General features: G+C 50.8%; 1 protein-coding gene across 1 annotated transcript in view; it reads left to right on the top strand.

Annotated features, from left to right (window-relative positions):
• Positions 1 to 19,918, top strand: part of KCNK12 (potassium two pore domain channel subfamily K member 12) — a 53,426-nt gene extending 33,508 nt beyond the window's left edge. The window contains exon 2 of the mRNA XM_061168544.1: positions 19,017 to 19,918. Within this exon, the coding sequence (XP_061024527.1) occupies positions 19,017 to 19,918 (902 nt within the window). The remainder of the gene's footprint in view (positions 1 to 19,016) is intronic.
• The last annotated feature ends 398 nt before the right edge of the window (positions 19,919 to 20,316 follow it).

Raw genomic sequence — 20,316 nt, 5'->3', positions numbered from 1 at the left:
TCTTTCTCTAGTTCCTTTAGGTGTAACGTTAGATTATTTGAGATTTTTCTTGTTTCTTGAGGTAGGCTTGTATTGCTATAAACTTCCCTCTGAGATCTGCTTTTGCTGCATGCCATAGGTTTTGGATTGTCATGTTTTCATTGTCATTTGTCTCTAGGTATTTTTTGATTTCCTCTTTGATTTCTTCAGTGATCTCTTGGTTATTTAGTAACGTATTGTTTAGCTTCCATGTGTTTGTGTTTTTTACGTTTTTTTCCCTGTAGTTGATTTCTAATCTCATAGCATTGTGCTCAGAAAAGATGCTTGATATGATTTCAATTTTCTTAAATTTACTGAGGCTTGATTTGTGACCCAAGATGTGATCTATCCTGGAGAATGTTCTGTGCGCACTTGAAAGAAACTGTAATCTGCTGTTTTTGGATGGAATGTCCTATAAATGTCAATTAAATCTACCTGGTCTATTGTGTCATCTAAAGCTTGTGTTTCCTTATTAATTTTCTGTTTGGATAATCTGCCCATTGGTATAAGTGAGGTGTTAAAATCCCCCACTATTATTGTGTTACTGTTGATTTCCTCTTTTAGAGCTGTTAGCAGTTGCCTTATATATTGAGGTGGTCCTATGTTGGGTGCATATACATTTATAATTGTTATATCTTCTTCTTGGATTGATCCCTTGCTCATTATGTAGTGTCCTTCCTTGTCTCTTGTAACATTCTTTATTTTAAAGTATTTTATCTGATATGAGTATTGCTACTCCAGCTTTCTTTTGATTTCCATTTGCATGGAATATCTTTTTCCATCCCCTCACTTTCAGTCTGTATGTGTCCCTAGGTCTGAAGTCTCTTGTAGACAGCATATATATGGGTCTTGTTTTTGTATCCATTCAGCAAGCCTGTGTCTTTTGGTTGGAGCATTTAATCCATTCACGTTTAAGGTAATTATCGATATGTATGTTCCTGTGACCATTTTCTTAATTGTTTTGGGTTTGTTTTTGTACGTCCTTTTCTTCTCGTGTTTCCCACTTAGAGAAGTTCCTTTAGCATTTGTTGTAGAGCTGGTTTGGTGGTGCTGAATTCTCTTAGCTTTTGCTTGTCTGTAAAGCTTTCGATTTCTCCATCAAATCTGAATGAGATTCTTGCCAGGTAGAGTAATCTTGGTTGTAGCTTCTTCCCTTTCATCACTTTAAGTATATCATGCCACTACCTTCTGGCTTGTAGAGTTTCTGCTGAGAAATCAGCTGTTAACCTTATGGGAGTTCCCTTGTATGTTATTTGTCATTTTTCCCTTGCCGCTTTCAATAATATTTCTTTGTCTTTAATTTTTGCCAACTTGATTACTATGTGTCTTGGCATGCTTCTCCTTGGGTTTATTCTGTATGGGACTCTCTGCACTTCTTGGACTTGGGTGGCTATTTCCTTTCCCATGTTAGGGAAGTTTTCGACTATAATCTCTTCAAATATTTTCTCGGGTCCTTTCTCTCTCTCTTCTCCTTCTGGGACCCCTATAATGTGAATGTTGTTGCGTTTAATGTTGTCCCAGAGGTCTCTTAGGCTGTCTTCATTTCTTTTCATTCTTTTTTCTTTATTCTGTTCCGCAGCAATGAATTCCACCATTCTGTCTTCCAGGTCACTTATCCGTTCTTCTGCCTCAGTTATTCTGCTATTGATTCCTTCTAGTGTAGTTTTCATTTCAGTTATTGTATTGTTCATCTCTGTTTGTTTGTTCTTTAATTCTTCTAAATCTTTGTTAAACATTTCTTGCATCTTCTCGATCTTTGCCTCCATTCTTTTTCCGAGGTCCTGGATCATCTTCACTATCATTATTCTGAATTCTTTTTCTGGAAAATTGCCTATCTCCATTTCATTTAGTTGTTTTTCTGGGGTTTTATCTTGTTCCTTCGTCTGCCTTTTCATCTTGTCTGTCTTTCTGTGAATGTGGTTTTTGTTCCACAGGCTGCAGGACTGTAGTTCTTCTTGCTTCTGCTGTCTGCCCTCTGGTGATGAGGCTATCTAAGAGGCTTGTGGAAGTTTCCTTGGTTTTTTCATATTCTGGGACATTTGTGTAACTTAAACTTTGCCCTGAGAGTGTCCATAAGAGGTCTGCTGACCAACTCTTTGTCCAGTGTTTCCTTTATTTTTCCCTCTTCTCTTCTCCCCCACCTCCATCTCCCTGCCTCAGGGCCTTTGCTCTGGCTGTTGATTGGCCTGGAACACCCTTCCCCTAGGTGTCACCTCCTTCCAGTCCTTCATCAGATGTTACTTCCTCAACGAGGCCTGCCCTGACCCACCCACTTAATGCTGCAACCTGCCTCCTCCCTTCCCCAGGCTCTCCCCACCCCCTCAGCCAACTTGTTTTTCTTCTTCTTCTTTTAAAATTTTTATTTATTTATTTATTTTTGGCTGCATTGGGTCTTTGTTGCTGTGTGCAGGCTTTCTCTAGTTGCGGCGAGCAGGGGCTACTCTTCATTGCTGTGCATGGGCTTCTCATTGCAGTGGCTTCTCTTGTTGCAGAGCATGGGCTCTAGGCGCCTGGGCTTCAGAAGTTGTGGCTCGGGCTTCCCTGGTGGCGCAGTGGTTGAGAATCTGCCTGCCAATGCAGGGGACACGGGTTCGAGCCCTGGTCTGGGAAGATCCCACATGCCGCGGAGCAGCTAGGCCCATGAGCCACAACTACTGAGGCTGCGCGTCTGGAGCCTGTGCTCCGCAACAAGAGAGGTTGCGATAGTGAGAGGCCCGCGCACCGCGATGAAGAGTGGCCCCCGCTTGCCGCAACTGGAGAAAGCCCTCGCACAGAAACGAAGACCCAACACAGCCAAAAATAAATAAATTAATTAATTAAATAAAAAAAAAAAGGAAGTTGTGGCTCACGGGCTCAGTAGTTGTGGCTCGTGGGCTCTAGAGTGCAAGCTCAGTAGTTGTAGCACACGGGCTTAGCTGCTCCACGGCATGTGGGATCTTCCTGGACCAGGGCTCAAACCCGTGTCCCCTGCATTGGCAGGCGGACTCTTAACCACTGCGCCACCAGAGAAGCCTCCTCCTCCTCCTCCCCTCCCCCTCCCCTCCTTCCTTTTCCTTCTCCTTCTTCCTCTTCCTCCTCTTCCTCTTCTTCTTCTCCTTCTCCTTCCTCTTCCTCTCCTTCTTCCCCTTCTTTTCCTTCTTCTTCTTCCATAACACTTGCCACTTTCCAATATGCCACGTAGCTTACTTGAACATTATGTTTGTAGTTTATTATCCATCTCCCATACTGAAATGTAAGCCTCGTGAGAGAACTTTGTCTTGATCACTCATGACTCCCAAGGGCCTGGTAGATAGTGGGCCCTCAGTAACTATTTGTTGAGTGAATGAAAGCCTCCTTCACAGGCTCCTCTTCTGCTCTTTAAATGCTGGGGTTCCCCAGGGGCCCCCATTCTCATACTGTACATGCTTCCTGGGATGTCTTATCCACATGACCCTTGAACCCAAGTTCCAGCCCAGACCTCCAAGACTCTCTCCCACTGCCTCCACCTGCTTGGGTAAGGCATCTTTACTATTCAGCCAGCAGCACCTCCTCTAGGAAGCCCACCCAGACCTCTTCTCTTGTTTCCTGGCATTCTATGATGTCTCCCATATATATAGCCAAATAAACTGGAAGACTTGGAAGGAATTTCTTTAAAAAGAAATAGTGAATAGCATCTCATGGAACGCTAAGTGCAGAACTGTCTTGAGAAAGACAAAAGCAACCTCTGAGAGCCAGGAGCCGGCCCGGCACTCACAGCTAGGCAACAGGGAGTGTGGGGGTGGGGTTCTGACCTTGAACATAAGCAATTTCCCAGGACATCTACATCACATGAGGCCACCTTGGGACCAGGGGGGAGTGAGAGTAAAAACCAAACCACTCACCGGTAATCATGTCTGAATGGAGACCAAATAAGAACATCATCCAACCACAAAAATGACCAAACACCCCCATCTGGTTAACATGAGCGACTGCTGCTTCTTTACCAATCCCAGCTTTGGCCTTGCTCCATCATTCCCCCTTCTAGGTAAGAATTATTAAAATACCCAATCCTGGAATCACCCCTGCTCCCTGCTTTGGTAGCATCCAATCCAGAGCAAAGCCCTGCTTTCTTGAGCCCTCCCCCAAGTCACCTAACTCAAGCCCAAATCCTGAATGAGTCCTTTCTGATACCTGCTGACGGCGATGCCCCCCATGGTGGACAGTCTCCCTTGTTAAAGTGAGTCAGTAGACTCAATTTTGTTCAACTGCAGGTGTGTACCTGGTGGCCTTTGGCAGCAGGGTATGGACAATATTGTACATCTGAGTATTCCTCCCCTCCCCCATGCCTGGCACACATCAGGTCTCAAAAACATGTTAGATAAATTAACTGAAACTAAGACGGAAACCACATTTCTGGTACGGAACCTGCTGGTGGTCACTAGACAAACCGCTGGTTCTGCCAGGAAGTTAGCAGCTGTTCCTTGAGCTCCTGCATTATAAAGTGTGAGAGGAAACCTAAGACACGGGTCATGTCCTCATTGGCAAGGCACACAGAAACACACAAGGTTAAATAATCCTGTGGGACCACAGTCAGTAGTACAGGGGCCATTGTGAGCAGCACATAATTAAATGCCTGATGAACTCTAAGTGCTGTCAGGTGACAAATGCAATTCAGGTAGGTGAACAGAAAAGGAAAGAAGTTGTTGCAGACTTTGAGAGATGGGGAATGGCGGGTGCAAAGGCACGGAGGAGGGAATATTCATGGTATGCTTGCTGGACACTAGGTTCTTTCAGGCTGGGATTCTGCCTGTCCTGCTCACCTCATATCCCCACAGTGCCTGACACAGAGCAGGCTTTCAATAACTACCTGGCGGATGAATATGTGTGTGTATGGATCAGTGAGGGGACTCGTGGCCCTGAAGAAGAAGGTTCAAAGAGAGGAGATGATGCTAGAAAAGTTGGGGCCTTGAATCCCAGTCTAAGAAATTCCGGATCTTCCTGTCACTTGGGAGCTCATTGTGGAGTGAGCAGGAGAGAGATCTGGGCAGAGCCGTGCTTCAATGCAATCAATCTGGGACAATGTGCAGAATGGACCAGAAGGAGAAAGAATGTTTTCAGAAAACCAGAAATCTGGGTCCCAAGTCATCAGGGCCTCTCTGTGCAAATGGGGAGAGGGGATTAAAGGCAAGGTCATCACCATGAGGTGGAAGGAATGTGGGATTTGGAGTCGGCAGACCTGAGTTGGAATTTCTGGGATGTTGGACAAGGTCCTTAACACCTCTGAGCCCTAGCCTCCGTCTCCTGTTGCTTGGGATCTGGTACGGACTCATGCCATAGGCCCAGGGCAGGCATTTTGGCCACAGCAAGTCCTCCTGCATGGTACAGTTGTTTACATGTTTCAAAACAAAATCACAGGGTCCTCCCTGGTGGCGCAGTGGTTGAGAATCCACCTGCCAATGCAGGGGACACGGCTTCAAGCCCTGGTCTGGGAAGATCCCACATGCCGTGGAGCAACTAAGCCCGTGCACCACAACTACTGAGCCTGAGCTCTAGAGCCCGTGAGCCACAACTACTGAGCCCGCGTGCCACAACTACTGAAGCCCACGCGCCGAGAGCCTGTGCTCCGCAACGAGAAGCCACTGCAATGAGAAGCCCGCGCACTGCAAAAAAGAGTAGCCCCTGCTCGCCACAACTAGAGAAAGCCCACGTGCAGCAATGAAGACCCAATGCCGCCATAAATTAATTAATTAATTAATTTAAAAAAACAACAAAAACCACAAAATCACAGCCACGATCTCTGAACCAAAGGCTGAGTCAGGCCTTAAGACGTGGAATGGAAAGAGCCGTGAATGTGGGGCTTGGGACCTGAATGCTGGTGGTGTTCTCTCACTGGTCATTTTACTCCTCTGAGCCTTGGTTTCTATGCCTCAATAGTGACCAGAAGCCACACACTGCCGCAGCCTCCGGGAGCAGCTCTGGGGATCCCTCTGTGAACGCACCAGCGGAGTGCGGCGCATAGCCTAAGGCTCTAGCCGTCCAGCCCCTCCGCCCCTCGCTCCCCGTAAGCCAGTGACCAACCTCCCTTCCCCGCAGGGGGGCTGGGAGCAGAACATGCGGTAGGAACAGCCGCCGCCCCCTTTGCAGAAGGAGGCGCCCTCAGCCCTTAGCCTCAGTCCAGGGGCACAAGTCTAGGCCGTCCTGACCCAGCCAGGCCCTAACGGAGCCCTTCGTGCTGGCTTACCAGCCTCTCGGGCTAGGGGCCACGTCAGCAGGCCACGCCCAGGGTTCCCCGGGACCCTCCACAGCGCTCCCGTGGCTGCAGCTTAAAGTGCGGTTTGTTTTCATCGTGCCTTCTTGGCTTGCTTGCTCCTCTGGAGCAGCCCGCCAGACCGCCCTCTGTGAGAAGAGGAATGGCGAGGCGGCCAGGCACCAAGGCCAAGTAAGCGGGATGGACTCGGAGCCCTGAGGAGTGGCCCCGAGGCACGAGCCTCTAGGGCACTGGCCCCTTTCTTCGCGTCTCCCCTCAGCCTGGGCGCAGAGGCCCTCCTTCAAATGTGGTTCACAGCTGCGTGGGCAGCGATGAGCCCGAGCTTCGCCAGGTGGATAAAAACTGAATTAACTGAGAGGAGTTGGAACTGTGCACGTGAGAGCAGGGGCCTTTGCTTGACAGGAACCACCGCAGATTCCCTTTGAAAAATCTTCTCCTGGGCTTCCCTGGTGGCGCAGTGGTTGAGAGTCTGCCTGCCAATGCAGGGGACACGGGTTCGAGCCCTGGTCTGGGAAGATCCCACATGCCGCGGAGCAACTGGGCCCGTGAGCCACAACTACTGAGCCTGCGCGTCTGGAGCCTGTGCTCCGCAACAAGAGAGGCCGCGATAGTGAAAGGCCCGCGCACCACGTTGAAGAGTGGCCCCCGCTTGTCGTAACTAGAGAAAGCCCTCGCACAGAAACGAAGACCCAACACAGCCAAAAAAAAAAAAAAAAAAAATCTGCTCCTCTCTGATCTAGGATTTGAGATGAAATGTGATTCAGCTGACATCGTATTGACACTTCCGGGTTGGTGGACCTGCTTTCTCCCCACAGCAGGTGTGTCTGCCCTTCTGAGAGGTGGCCTCAGCCTCACCACAGCCCTGTGTGTGTGTGAGACCCTAAGGTGGAGGGAGCAAGGCCAGGGCTGGGCGGGCTTCAGGGCTTTCCTCATCTCACTGCCCCAGCGCCGGCTCTTGATGGCCAGACTTTTGTCCCATCAGGGACCGTCCCTGCCTTCCCTGGCCTTGGAGCCAGTCTTCTCCCCAAATTCTGGGCTGAGGCTAAGGCTCTGCTCCTTTCGTGGTGGGCAGGAGGGGCGGTGAGCTCATCCCTGGAAAGGATTAGTCATCAGAGAGACAGGGACAGATCTGGGGGGCAGGACGGAGGACGGGCTCTATGTAAATGAGTCATCTTCCCTCCAGCTCCGAGGGCCCGAGCTTCACAGCTGCTCCAGCTCGGGCCCCAGGAGAGATTGGTAAGCGGGAGCTTCCTGGAGGCAGGAGTAGTTAACTGGCTTTTAATAACTCATTTTGCTGAATGATTTCTGGTGAGGAGAGAAAACCTTAATCCCACAGATAAAGCGCGTAGAGGGGGCAGGTTCAATCAGCCCCACTGGCGAGGAAAACAGAGCCGAGGTTCGAAGCTGATTCTTGGGGTCACTTGCCCATCACTCCTAAATTACCGAAACTTTCCTAATGTTAAAAATCCCCGACCTGCAGCCTGCGGGGTTCAGCCTTCTTTTCCTAGCCCCTCTGCCCTCTCAGCCATCCCCACACGCCCCCTGCTCTCAGCAAACAAAGATCATCCCAAAGGCCCCCAGAGAACAAGCAAAATTGAACAGGAGAATGGAAGGGTCCTCTTTCTCCATGTGACTTGTGTTTTTCTGTGTTGCCTCTTTGTCCTGAGTCAGGGAGCAGCCAGCAAGAGCCCAGCCCCGCACCCGGCTGCGGTGGGAAGGAACCCAGCGCTGCGCCCTCAGGGAGCTGCCCATCTCAGTTACAATTTAGACAAACCCTCCAGCGGCAGCAAACGTCGCAGCCCACAGTCTCAGCTTTCCCACCACAGGGCCACTCTCCGGCGTCCCCCTCCCCCATTGCCACCCTTGATTTCAGGATTGGAAAAGGTGGTGCCTCCCCCCCACCCCCCCACCCCTCCCCCCCGGCGCAGGGACCAGAGCCTGAAGCCAGCCCAGAGGTGACGCTGCCACTCACCGGGGACCGCCGAGGACACAGAGGCCTGGTGAGACGCAGGGACAGCAAGTTAGCGGTAGAGTCGTCTTAGGTGTGTGTACGGGGGGCTTGTCCTTTCCGCCGAAACTCCTAGTCCGTGGTTCGCCCGTTCCTTGCTCCACCTTCGGCTCTCCAGCTGCAGTGTGAGGGCTGGGGCCTCGCCCGGGCGTTTCCCAGTTAAGCTTGCTGCTTCTTGAGCTCACCAGGGAGCCACCTCCTCGTTTACTCCTCACAGCAACCTTACGAAGTAGGCGGTCATCAGGCCACTTTTAGGGGGAGAAATAACGTGTCCCCATTGGCCCATCATTAAGTGGAGGCGCCAGAGCCTGACGCCACAGCCTCTGCTCTCAACTCTCCAAGAAAGCTGATGCTGGCCCTTCCCAAGCCTGCAGGAAGGGAGACTCCCTGAGTTTATCTTCTGCAGCTTGATGTTTCCAGGGTTTGTAAGTCTCTACAAGGCCAGACATGTTGCTGGATGCCAGGCCCAGATGATGGAGAAGCTTCTTGCGGTGTCGGGTGACACCCTCACAGCCACAGTGCTCCTGCAAGTTCAGCCTGAGTACAACGTGGATAGGAGGGTCTCCCAGCCTTGTCCTTCTCCTTCTGCCACAGGTTCATCCACTCCATCGGCAAGAGTTACTAAACGTTGTCTGTGGGCTAGACGCCAAGCTGCACGTGGGAACCAGCCAGGCTGAACCCAGCCCCTTACCCTGGCCCTGTGCACAGCGCTCTCCCAGCAGGGCACACCTCTCTCAAGCCCAGGCCTCTACTTCCTCCCTCTCGAAATCCCATCCACCCTACAAGACTGAACACAGATACCTTTTCCTCCATAAGACTCTCCCAGTCACTGCACCAGGAGAACATCAGCCCTGCTTCTGACCTAAGCTGGTCTGGGGACTAATTTAAATTTCCCAGGCGATTCCATTTCGGAGCCAGAGTTAAGAACTGCTGCTCCAACCAAAAGCAACCTATGTCTCTTTCTTCCAAACTCTTGTGCGTTTAACTTTCTCCCTTATCACATCGCAAGCTCCCTCCTCTAGTTTCACACCTGGGCTCTGCCACTTGCTTGCTCTGTGATCTGGGCAAGTTATTTAACCTAAGTGTCTTTATTAAGTGTGACTCAGTTTACTAATCTCACAAATGGGAATGATAATAGTTCCCATTGTAGTTCATCAAATCTAAGACACCATCAATTATAAATGCACCAATAACATGTACCATTAAGAATTTAGAATGCTGCCAAATAAACTATGTCAAGTCATTGATCGTAAGATGCATCCTGATTTCAGGGCTGTTAAAATTTGAGGAAAAAGGCTGTGACTTAGAATGAATGCTACCCAGTGCCTCACAGAGCTGTGAGGATGGAATATGCATTGATACACATGAAGCTTTGGCACAGTGCCCGGAAATAGTGAGGGCTCAACACGTTTCAGCTATTATTATCCCCTCCGCGTTTCCATTTGTCACTAAAGTTCTTCCAGCCTTCCTTTCATTCCCAGCCCTCCCAAAAGGTTTGGCCAGGCTGGTCAGTTGTCCTCCTCAGGGGAGGGACTTGGAGAAGGATGACATGGGCAGCCTTGAGGTTCCAGGCCTGGGGTTCCAGTCCCAGGGAAGTGTCTCCTCTCAAGCGTCCAGCCCTCCTCCACGGAACGTGGCCTGGAGCTTCCCTTCTTCTCCCCAAGAGTCCGTGTCTCAGCTCCAACCACAGAGCAGCCCGATGGCAGCCCCACCCTCTGCCCACAGCCCACTCCACATCTCCCACTGTTCCCTGTTTGGAGAGGGAGAGGCGCTGGAAGACTAGGCTGCTGGCCTGGCCTTGGGTGGGCAAGGCCCACTTCTGTGTGACCTTTAGGCTCCTTGATTGTTAAAGTGAGCCTGTTATCCCTCCTCCAGCCAGTTGGGAAGGATCCCGGGAGAGGGGGATATTAGGAGACGCTCCCCAAAGTAGTGTGCCCAGCAGACAAGTAGGGCCATGGGTAGGGCTGCCAGATTTAGCAGATAAAAATACAGGACTCCCAGTCAAATATGAATTTCAGAAAAACAACGAAGCATTTTTTAGTGTAAATATGGCCCGTGCAATGTTTGGGATGTACTTACATTAAAAATTGATTTGTTTATCTGAAATTCATATTTATTTGGGAGTCCTGTATTTTATCTGATGAGTCCTAATGAGTCCTTTCCCCTCCTCTGCCCACCAACCCCACACCTCAGCCTTCTCACTCTCCCTGATATTTAACTCTCACCCTTGAGATGTTCTTGAAACTTTTATTTTCAGTTATTCAGTCAACAAATAACTATCAGTGCCTAATTTATACATGATTCCCTTGCTCACTGTGGAGAACAGAAAGAAGAAGACGACTTTATTAAGGGCTTATTAATGTGCTAGGCACTATTCTAAGTGTTTTGCACATATTGGCTCAGTTGAGTACAAAAATACAAATATTGTCATCTCCACTTTACAGATAAGAAAAATGAGGCACAGAAAGGTCAATTAATTTGCTCAAAGACACACAGCTAGGAAGTAGTGGAGCTAGGATTCAAACCTGAGCAGCCCATATAACCTATACTTCCAAATAGCCAATAAAATTTGGTCCCTACTCCCAAGGGGCCCCCAATCTCATTGTGGAGACAGGCCCCTGAAGGTAATTAATACTATAAGTCATCTGTGCTTGGTACTCAAAATAAGGTTCACTGACCAGCTGCAGTGGTCTCACCTGGGACCAGGTTAGAAATTTGGAATTGTGAGCCCCACCCCAGAAGCTAACAAGATCCCCAGGTGGGTCCTAGATAATCGAGTTTGAGAATCACTGCTCCAAACAAGTAGAGTCACAGTCTATTCATTCACTCAGCAGACGTGGCCCAACACCTTCTACATGCCAGGCACTGAAAAGGCATTGCAGTGTTGCAGTGACTTTTTAAAGCGTGGGAAATCCTTGAGAATGTTTTTAAATGCCTCATCCTTAATTCTTCATGAGGATAGAGTATGGCATTTCCCAAATATTACTCTTTGAAATACTCAAGTCACCTGAGGTGACTAAATACACTCGATGGTCAAATTAGTTTGGGGAACACTGGATAGTGTTAGCATAGCCCTGGTGGTTTCATAAATCACATTAACACGGTGAGTGCTCTAAAACTGCAGTAAATAAACGTGTTTACTGCAGTAAATAAATGTGTTTCACTTTACTTAAAATTTCTTTTTCTTAATCATGGGCATTCTCTCCACCTCGCATTAAGTCTACTGTCTCATCTTGAGGAACACCCATTGGCAGGTTGTACTACAGTTCACAGAGAGGGCTTGCATCAGGAGGTCGACGTTCTACAGATGAAGAAATAGAGGCTCAGAGGAGTTAGAGTGACTTGCTTCGATCACTTGGCTGATAGAGGCTACAACAGCAGTCAAAGCTTTGAGTTCAAGTCTGATACCATTTCCTTGACCCTGGGATGTTTAACCAGGCCCTTAACCATCGGCACCAGCTGGAGTGTGTTTGGTTGCCTGTCACAGAAGGCTTAGGCAGGAAAAGAGATTTATGGGCTCATGTAACTGGAAGTCCAAGGGTAGGTCAGGCAGCCTGGCCAGTTTGATTGGACAGCTCATTAGGGTTTTCAGGATACATTGACAGCCTTCTGCAGTGTCAGCTTCATCTAAGGCTGGCTCCTCACGGCCACAGGTGGCCACCAACCACTCCTGAGGCTACCTCCTGCTCCCTCCACACCCAAGGCAGCTCTTAAAAGTGAGAAGCATTTAGGGACTTCCCTGGTGGTCCAGTGGTAAAGAATCTGCCTTCCAATGTAGGGGACATGTGTTCGATCCCTGGTCGGAGAACTAAGATCCCACACACCACAGGGCAACTAAGCCCACGGGCCTCAACTACAGAGAGAAAAAAAAAAAACCCTGCATGCCACAACTGGAGAGGGAGAAGCCCGCCCGCGCGCCGCAACGAAAGATCCCTCGTGCCTCAATGAACATCCCACGTGCCGCAACTAAGACCCAATGCACGCCAAAAATAAATAAAATAAAATGAATAAATAAAATAAGTAAATATTTTTTAAAAAGTGAGACGCAGGGGCTTCCCTGGTGGCGCAGTGGTTAAGAATCTGCCTGCCAACGCAGGGGACACGGGTTCCATCCCTGGTCCGGGAAGATCCCACATGCCGCGGAGCAACTAAGCCCGTGGGCCACAACTACTGAGCCTGAGCTCTAGAGCCCATGAGCCACAACTACTGAGCCCATGTGCCACAACTACTGAAGCCCACGCGCCTAGAGCCATGCTCCGCAATAAGAGAAGCCACCACAATGAGAAGCCCGCACACCGCAATGAAGAGTAGCCCCCGCTCGCCACAACTAGAGAAAGCCCACGCGCAGCAACGAAGACCCAACGCAGCCAAAAATAAGTAAATTAAATAAATTAATTAATTAAAAAAAAAAAAAAAGTGAGACGCATTTAACCCAGAAACTATCAGAGAAACTCTCCTCTCATCTGATTGGCCTGAATGGGGTCACATGCCCATTCCTGAGCAAATCTCTGTAGCCATGAAAATGCCCTGCACTGACTGGCTTAGGCCTATCCATCCTTGAGCCAGTCGTGGTAAGGGACTGGATTTTCCTGATTGGCCTAGACTAACGGAGCCCACCCCTGGCAGTTGGGTCAGTTCTCCAAGGGGCCTGGCTGCTACACTTTAGCTGGGGGCGGGGGCGGGGGCGGGGGTGGGGGGGTGTGATGGTTGTTAAGGAGACAGCTGCAATGTCCACAACAAGGGTTTTAGGTCACTTGAAATTTAAACCAACAAATCATCATGATGTATATTTTAAATATCTTACAGTTTTATATGCCAACTGTAACTCAATAAAGCTGAAAATTGTTTTTAAAAAAGAAATTTAAATCAAAATATTTGAAATTGGGCAGATTCCAACCAGTAGGGTCATCAGGGATACAGCATAATACTGTTTCTTAAAGGAAGGGCTTTAGCCCATTCACATTAGAATCATCAGGGGACATTTGTTAAAATGTAGATTCCTGGGTCCCTCTAAATAAGCCTCTGGAGTGGGACCTGCCTTGGAATCTGCATTTTAATCATGCATCCCAGTTGCTTGGATCAGCTCTGGTTTACACCTGTTGTCCTGGGGTAATTATTTGCTCTCAAAAGTATCCCAGATTGGATTATAAATTATATTTCCCCTCCACCAAGTTGATACTGCAGAGCCAGTGGGAAAAAGTCCCCGAGGTGATGAGCTCAGGCTTCCCATCTGGCGCAGTGGAAAGGGCTTCAGGGTCAGCTCAGCCACTTACAAACGGTAACTCGGCCGAGTATCTTCAGTTGCCTTGGCCCACGTCCTTGCCTGCATTGTTGGGGTTGATGATGCGTCCCTCTCAGGGTGGTTGGAGGGACTGGATGAGGGGACATGCGTCCAGTGTCCAGCACAGAGGCTGCCACCCAGGGCCCGATTCAGACCAGTGCTGGTCTCTCCATCTCACTTCAGGCTCTCGGAGCTGAACTCCGGAGGCCCTGTCACCAGGGCCCCATTTGCGAAGGCGGCACCAGACAGGCTGTGGGAATGAGCTTCACAGCTTTTGTCAAAGTGGCATAATAAAGCCCCCAAGTGTCTGCTCTTTGCAAACTGGGATGGCAGATCAATTGTGGCATAAACAAAAAGAGGCTTGGTGTGAACCCGGGGACAGATTACGCCTGCCTCCACAGGGTGTGAGTGGGGGAAAGGGGGATTTTCGGGGTGGCTGGGTTTGCCTTTTCTCTGGCTGAAGCTTCAAGGCCCCTCTCCAGAGCCAGCCTGGCTCCCCAGAGCCTGGGGGACTGTTCTTCCACCCTGGGAAGCATCTGGCTAGGCAGCAGCACTTGGCACGGACCCTACTGCCCTCAGCAAGAGGCCTGGCCCAGGGGTCTCAGCAGCCCAGAGCTCTGAGCCTCTTGGCGTTGATGGGGCAGGAGGGTAGACTGTGCCCCCTCCGCCCTGCCTCTGGAGCTGAGCCGACGTGGGTCTGTAGGAAAGCAAAGGGAGGTGAAGTGGGCACAGGAGCCAGACCTCAGGAATCGGGGCAGTGAGAGGGACACTTGTGTTGGGTGCCCTCTGTGCTGGACGGAGAACCTTCTGACCTGCCTGTCCCCTTCATTCTGGGCAGAGAGTGCCACAGCCAGTCAAGCACTTGGCATCATTTTGGGCCTGGAGTCACAGCCATGAGGACACCTCAGGACAGGTCTGGCCCAGCCTCTGCATGGGGGCAGCAGGGTAAAGCCGTGCCCTGGCCCAGGGCTGAGCCACTGGCAGCAGAGGAGTGGGGACCTGTGCAAAACCTCTAAGAAGGCAGCCCGGATCCTCTGTGCGGTGTCTATCTGGTTTTCCACCAGAGCCCTGAGCGCAGCGCGAGGCCTGCCAAACCAGGTCTTCAGGAAGTGTTTGCCGGAAAAAGGAATGAGCAGGTGGATGACGGTGCTCCAGGTGCATATCTGGTGGTGCTGTTGTGCAGAGGCCCTGGCAAAGGCCACAGCACTGTGGGGAAGGAGAAGCGTGGGTGGAAAAATAAGTCTCCTTCTGGGTTCTGTCATCCAGGTAAGAGGCAGATCCTCAGCAAGAAACCCAGACTCTAAAGGGGGTGCTGGGGCAGAAGCCAGGAGTCCAAACATGGAGGAGTTTGGAGGAATCCGAAGATGCTCCCCGAGAGTGGAGATGGCTTTTGACTCGGGGCTAGGTCAGGCAGGGGCAGTCCTGTGAGGAGCCCAGCGGGCAGATGAGTCCCCTGCCTGGGGGCAACCGGCTGGACTGTGGGCCAGAAGCAGTTGTCCCTTCTGTGCCTCACTCCTCCTGCTGTCCCCAAGCCCTGGGTTGAGTCTGGTTTGAATTGCCCCGCTGTCTTAGCTGTGCCACGGGAAGGGGGATGAGTCCACCTTGGTGAAGACATTAAGGGAGGAGCAGTGGCCCCTCTCCCCAGCAACAGTCAGTGGAGAGAGAGCCACAAGAGGAGAGTGGACTCTTGGGGACAGGAGTTGAGACTGAGGGTCAGCCACCGCCCCCCCCCCACATGAAAGTGCTCTCCCAGCTGCCAGCCCCCTTGGTTTTCTAAGAGGCGTGGAGGCCCTGCGGTGCCCTCGGAAGACAGTCTAGGGTGGCAGAGAGAAGGTGGATGTTAGACACCAGCCAACCTGGGTTTCAGGCTCAGCCCCACCATTTCTGGGCTGTGCAGCCATGGCAACTACTTAGCCCCTTGACCCGAGGTCTCCTCATCTGTTAAACAGGGGTGTGCCTCCCTCACAGGTTGTAGAGATGGAGCAAAACGAGACCTGCGGGGCTGGCACTGTGAGTGGTGGGCCTTTGGAACCAGTTTATTAAATGGGCTGGCCCGGGAAATGGCTTTGTCTTCATCTATGGTTTTGAAGAATTCTCCTTTGGATTCCTTAACAACATCTTGGATAGATGCTAGAGTTTTCCAAATAATATTTTTTTAAGTACCACCAGTTTTAAAATTGAGACCCATTCTCAGATGTCCAACCCAATCTAAATCCCATCTTCAAATTCACTTCTAATCAAAGCTCAGCCTCTCCCTCCAGCTCTGACCTGGCCCCTGGCTCAGGGACCTGCAGTGTGGGAGGGGTCATCTGTTTGTTTCCTCTTGGTCTTACATCACTGGTGCCACTATCATCCTTTCTTAGCTTTTGCTGGTGGCATCACAATGCCCACTGCTAGGACAGACATACCCTTTTGTGGAGCTCATGTGGGTCTTTGGAGATTTCCCCCCAGTACAGGGACCACTGCCCTGCACCTTTCCCTGAGCGGGTGGTGCTTCCTGTGACTACGTCGCATGCTGTCCCCTGCCCTCCGCCCCTCAGGCACCCTTGATCCAGCAGGCAGCCCTCCCGGGCAGAGTCTCTTCAGATGTGGCTGCCGTCTGCAGAGTCTGCTTGACCCATATCACTCTCCCCCATCCTTGGTGCAAGGTGTCCTGGGAGTATAGACCGCTCCCACTGGTGCCCTCTTCCTGTCCCTGCCTGTGTGGGCTGCTCCGGTCAGCCTCTGACCCAGAGAACTATCCAGCACAGCGTCAGACTCCAGGAGACACCTCTGGCTCTCCCGAAACCCTCACCATGCTCCACTCCAGTGCTCCTGGGTAAGCTTTCAAGTGTCTGCAGCTCAGCCAGCATCCACTGGGAAATGAGCTGCCAGGCTGCCCTTGCTGCAGCCTGACGTTCTCTTCACCATCACCACCACCACCATCTCTAGACCTGCGGGTGCCACAGCACCCCTCCAACTTCAGGACCGTCTCCCATTATCCCTGGATAATTTCTAACCTTTCTGTACAGCCTGGAAGTGGGTAGTAGGGGTTACTAATCACCAGACCCATTTTGCTATTTTAATCGATATGACAGATGTATCTAAAACCTCTCTTTAGAATGAGGGCTAACATATTACATGTCACTCTTAGCTTTAAGACTTTAGCTGAAAATTCTCAAAAATAGGAAAATCCCATTCAATATCCTCTTAGGCATAGTATTAATATTCCAGGCTCAGGATTTTTCATTTCTTTAGGAATTTAGCCAAGTGATCCCCCTACGAGAGGTGTTGTTTTCCCTTCATGGGTAGCAGCAGTGCTGTGTATGATGGTCTAAGCACCAAGCTAGAAGCCAGGACACATGTATGGCATCTGTCCCCCACAAGCTGTAGGTCATGTCCCCTCTGCCCCTGCTCCCTCACCTATACAGCGAGGAGCAGACCAGAATTAAGGTCCCTCACAGTTCTAATAGTCTAGGCATTTTGAAGTTTTTCTTATCATGACAGTACGAAAAAATCATAAAACACACAATTTGAAAGTTATTATACAACAAACACCCATGTAACCACCACCCAGATCAACAGAAGATTTCCAGCACCCCAGAGTCCCCCGGGTCCCATTCCAGTCACCACACCCTGCCATCCCCAGAGGAAACCCCAATTCTGACTTTTATCAAAATTACTTCCTTGACTTCCCTTATAATTTTGCCAGCCAAGTATGCATCCCTAAAAAGATACTGTAGCTTGGTTTTGCCTGGCTTTGAATTTTATACAAATGGAATACTTCTTTTGTGTCCAGTTTCTTTTGTTTAACATTCTTTTTGTGAGATTCATTCATGTTGTTGCAAGTAGCAGTGGTTTGTGCTTTTTCTTTGCTGTATAGTATTTCCTTGTATGAACAGACTATGAATTAGGCTGTTGGACACTTGGGTTATCAACCTAGGACTTTTTATAAATATACACACATACAAATACAAACACTCCCACTCCACGTATAGTCATATCGATTCAGAGCTGATTTCTTCATGAATTCAAGAACTTAAGTTTGGCTTTAAAGTGTAGCAAAATCCCTGTATTGAGTTCCTGGTTACACTGCTAGTTTGGCTTTTTTCACACTCTTACGGCCAAATTCTGAATCTAGGAACATAATCCATCTTCCTCGACAGAGGTATCATTATAAGATTTTCTCCTAACTTGAGTCATTAAGCATAAGATGAAGACAATGTCGGGCAATTGGGCATTTCCTCCAAGGAATCTAGAAAATGATTAGCATACAAGTTTAAGGGATCATTCTGAAAAAATCTTTCTCTGGCCTTTTTAGGGAAATGGTAAGCCACCCCTTTCCCAGAGCTGGCACCACCCCACTAACAGTGCACAGGTAGACCTCCTGACGTCAGGCATGCATTAAACAGAGATGCCCCTGAACTTCTGCTACAGAGGTGTTGATAGGTACTATTGTGCCACTCAGACAGATGATGCATTTTCTGCTCGGACTCCAGGCAGCGGTAGATCTTCATGCTAAGGGATTACATCCCCTCCCATAACCAGAGGCAGGCAGCATGGGTCCCACAAGGACATCACAACCGGCAGCTGGCTGAGAGCTCAGGCTGGAGGAGCAGAGCTGCCACTCTGCACTGCCCTGGATGACATGGGCCGAGCATCCTGGCGGGAAGCCAAGCCTTCTGCAGAAATCAGTTGATAGAGAAGCTCCCTTAAAGACTGTGCTTTGAACGAATGGGTAAATTAAGACTTAATTACAAGAGTCAAAGCACTGAGCAGCTGCCCTGGCACAGAGCAGACCTCTCAGGATAAAAGCCACTCCAGACACACGGCAGCACAGAACCCAGCGGGGCCAAAACCTTTCCCTTGGCTACAAGTGTGAGCAAGGGTGATGGTGGTCCTTGGGTGAGAAGGAGCTGATGTCCAGTGGCAGAGCCACGGTTACTCTCTGAAGGTTGTGGACTCATTCTCAAACAATCCATTTGTCAGTTTCATAAACTCCTTTTCAGAGACCATCAAATATAGCTACCTGGACTGAACACACCCTACCTGGTCCCCAGCAATCCTATAAAATGAAGCTTTTTTGGAAGTCTGTCCTAACAAGGCCCAGGTGTGTCACTGGTACATTAAAAAAACAATTTGAGGGATGGGAGACCAGGTGACACTTGTTCGGTTTGTGGGCATCACTGTAGTTTGCATCTGTGTAGTGGTTTCTGTTTTGTGTGTCCTGATGGGTCCCTCCTAGTGACCATCTTGCCTCACCCATGTTGATTTATAGATTCCCCCCCCCCCAGACGAGGGGCCATGTCTCCTCCATCAGTTTAGGGGTTGCCCAGATTAGGAACCATATCCAGTGCCACCAAGGGAGAGAAATGTCTAAATACCACTTGAGCGATGCCACTCAGCATAGGAGCCATGTCAGCACCTGCAGATGCCTGCCCCGCGCAGGGTGGGGACCACCTGCTCAGCCAGGACCTCGCTGACCCCTGCTCTGGTCTCCACAGGTTTCGGCATGACCACCCCCGCGACGGTGGGCGGGAAGGCCTTCCTCATCGCCTATGGGCTGTTCGGCTGTGCCGGCACCATCCTGTTCTTCAACCTCTTCCTGGAGCGCATCATCTCGCTGCTGGCCTTCATCATGCGCGCCTGCCGGGAGCGCCAGCTGCGCCGCAGCGGCCTGCTGCCCGCCACCTTCCGCCGCGGCTCGGCGCTCTCGGAAGCCGACTGCCTGGCGGGCTGGAAGCCCTCGGTGTACCACGTGCTGCTGATCCTGGGTCTGTTCGCCGTGCTGCTGTCTTGCTGCGCCTCGGCCATGTACACCAGCGTGGAGGGCTGGGACTACGTGGACTCGCTCTACTTCTGCTTCGTCACCTTCAGCACCATCGGCTTCGGGGACCTGGTGAGCAGCCAGCACGCCGCCTACCGGAACCAGGGGCTCTACCGCCTGGGCAACTTCCTCTTCATCCTGCTCGGCGTGTGCTGCATCTACTCGCTCTTCAACGTCATCTCCATCCTCATCAAGCAGGTGCTCAACTGGATGCTGCGCAAGCTGAGCTGCCGCTGCTGCGCGCGCTGCTGCCCGGCGCCCGGCGCGCCCCTGGCCCGGCGCAACGCCATCACCCCGGGCTCCCGGCTGCGCCGCCGCCTGGCCGCGCTCGGCGCCGACCCCGCAGCCCGCGACAGCGACGCCGAGGGCCGCCGCCTGTCGGGCGAGCTCATCTCCATGCGCGACCTCACGGCCTCCAACAAGGTGTCGCTGGCGCTGCTGCAGAAGCAGCTGTCCGAGACGGCCAACGGCTACCCGCGCAGCGTGTGCGTCAACACGCGCCAGAACGGCTTCTCGGGCGGCGTGGGCGCGCTGGGCATCATGAACAACCGCCTGGCCGAGACCAGCGCCTCCAGGTAGACGCGTGCCTCGCCGCGCCACGGACCCTCACCAGGCTGGGGTGCAGCCGGGCGGCGTTTGCTTTCCTTCTCTCAGACGCTGGCGCTTTCTTAACCTTTATCCAATAAAATGAAACCAAAAAAAAAAAATTTTTTTTTTAAAGAAATACTATTTGGCCAGGCCTGATGTTATCAAGGGCAGGTTTTGGGGGAGCCTGTTTTCCTTATGGGCTCCCTCTCGGAGAACTGTGGTCCCCAGCAGATTCTCCTCCAGGGACAGAAAAAGTGGCACCCCAGACCCTCGCCCGGTGCACACGGCAGTGAGAAGAGTGCCACCCCTGGGTTTTGTAGACTGGCACTAAACCCCGTCTCGATGCACGTAAGCAGCTGGCAACCCCAAAGCATATGGTGCAACTTTTC

The sequence above is a fragment of the Eubalaena glacialis genome, chromosome 14 (assembly GCF_028564815.1).
Source record: "Eubalaena glacialis isolate mEubGla1 chromosome 14, mEubGla1.1.hap2.+ XY, whole genome shotgun sequence".
Lineage (NCBI taxonomy): Eukaryota > Metazoa > Chordata > Mammalia > Artiodactyla > Balaenidae > Eubalaena > Eubalaena glacialis.
This window is presented reverse-complemented; position numbering and strand designations above follow the sequence as displayed.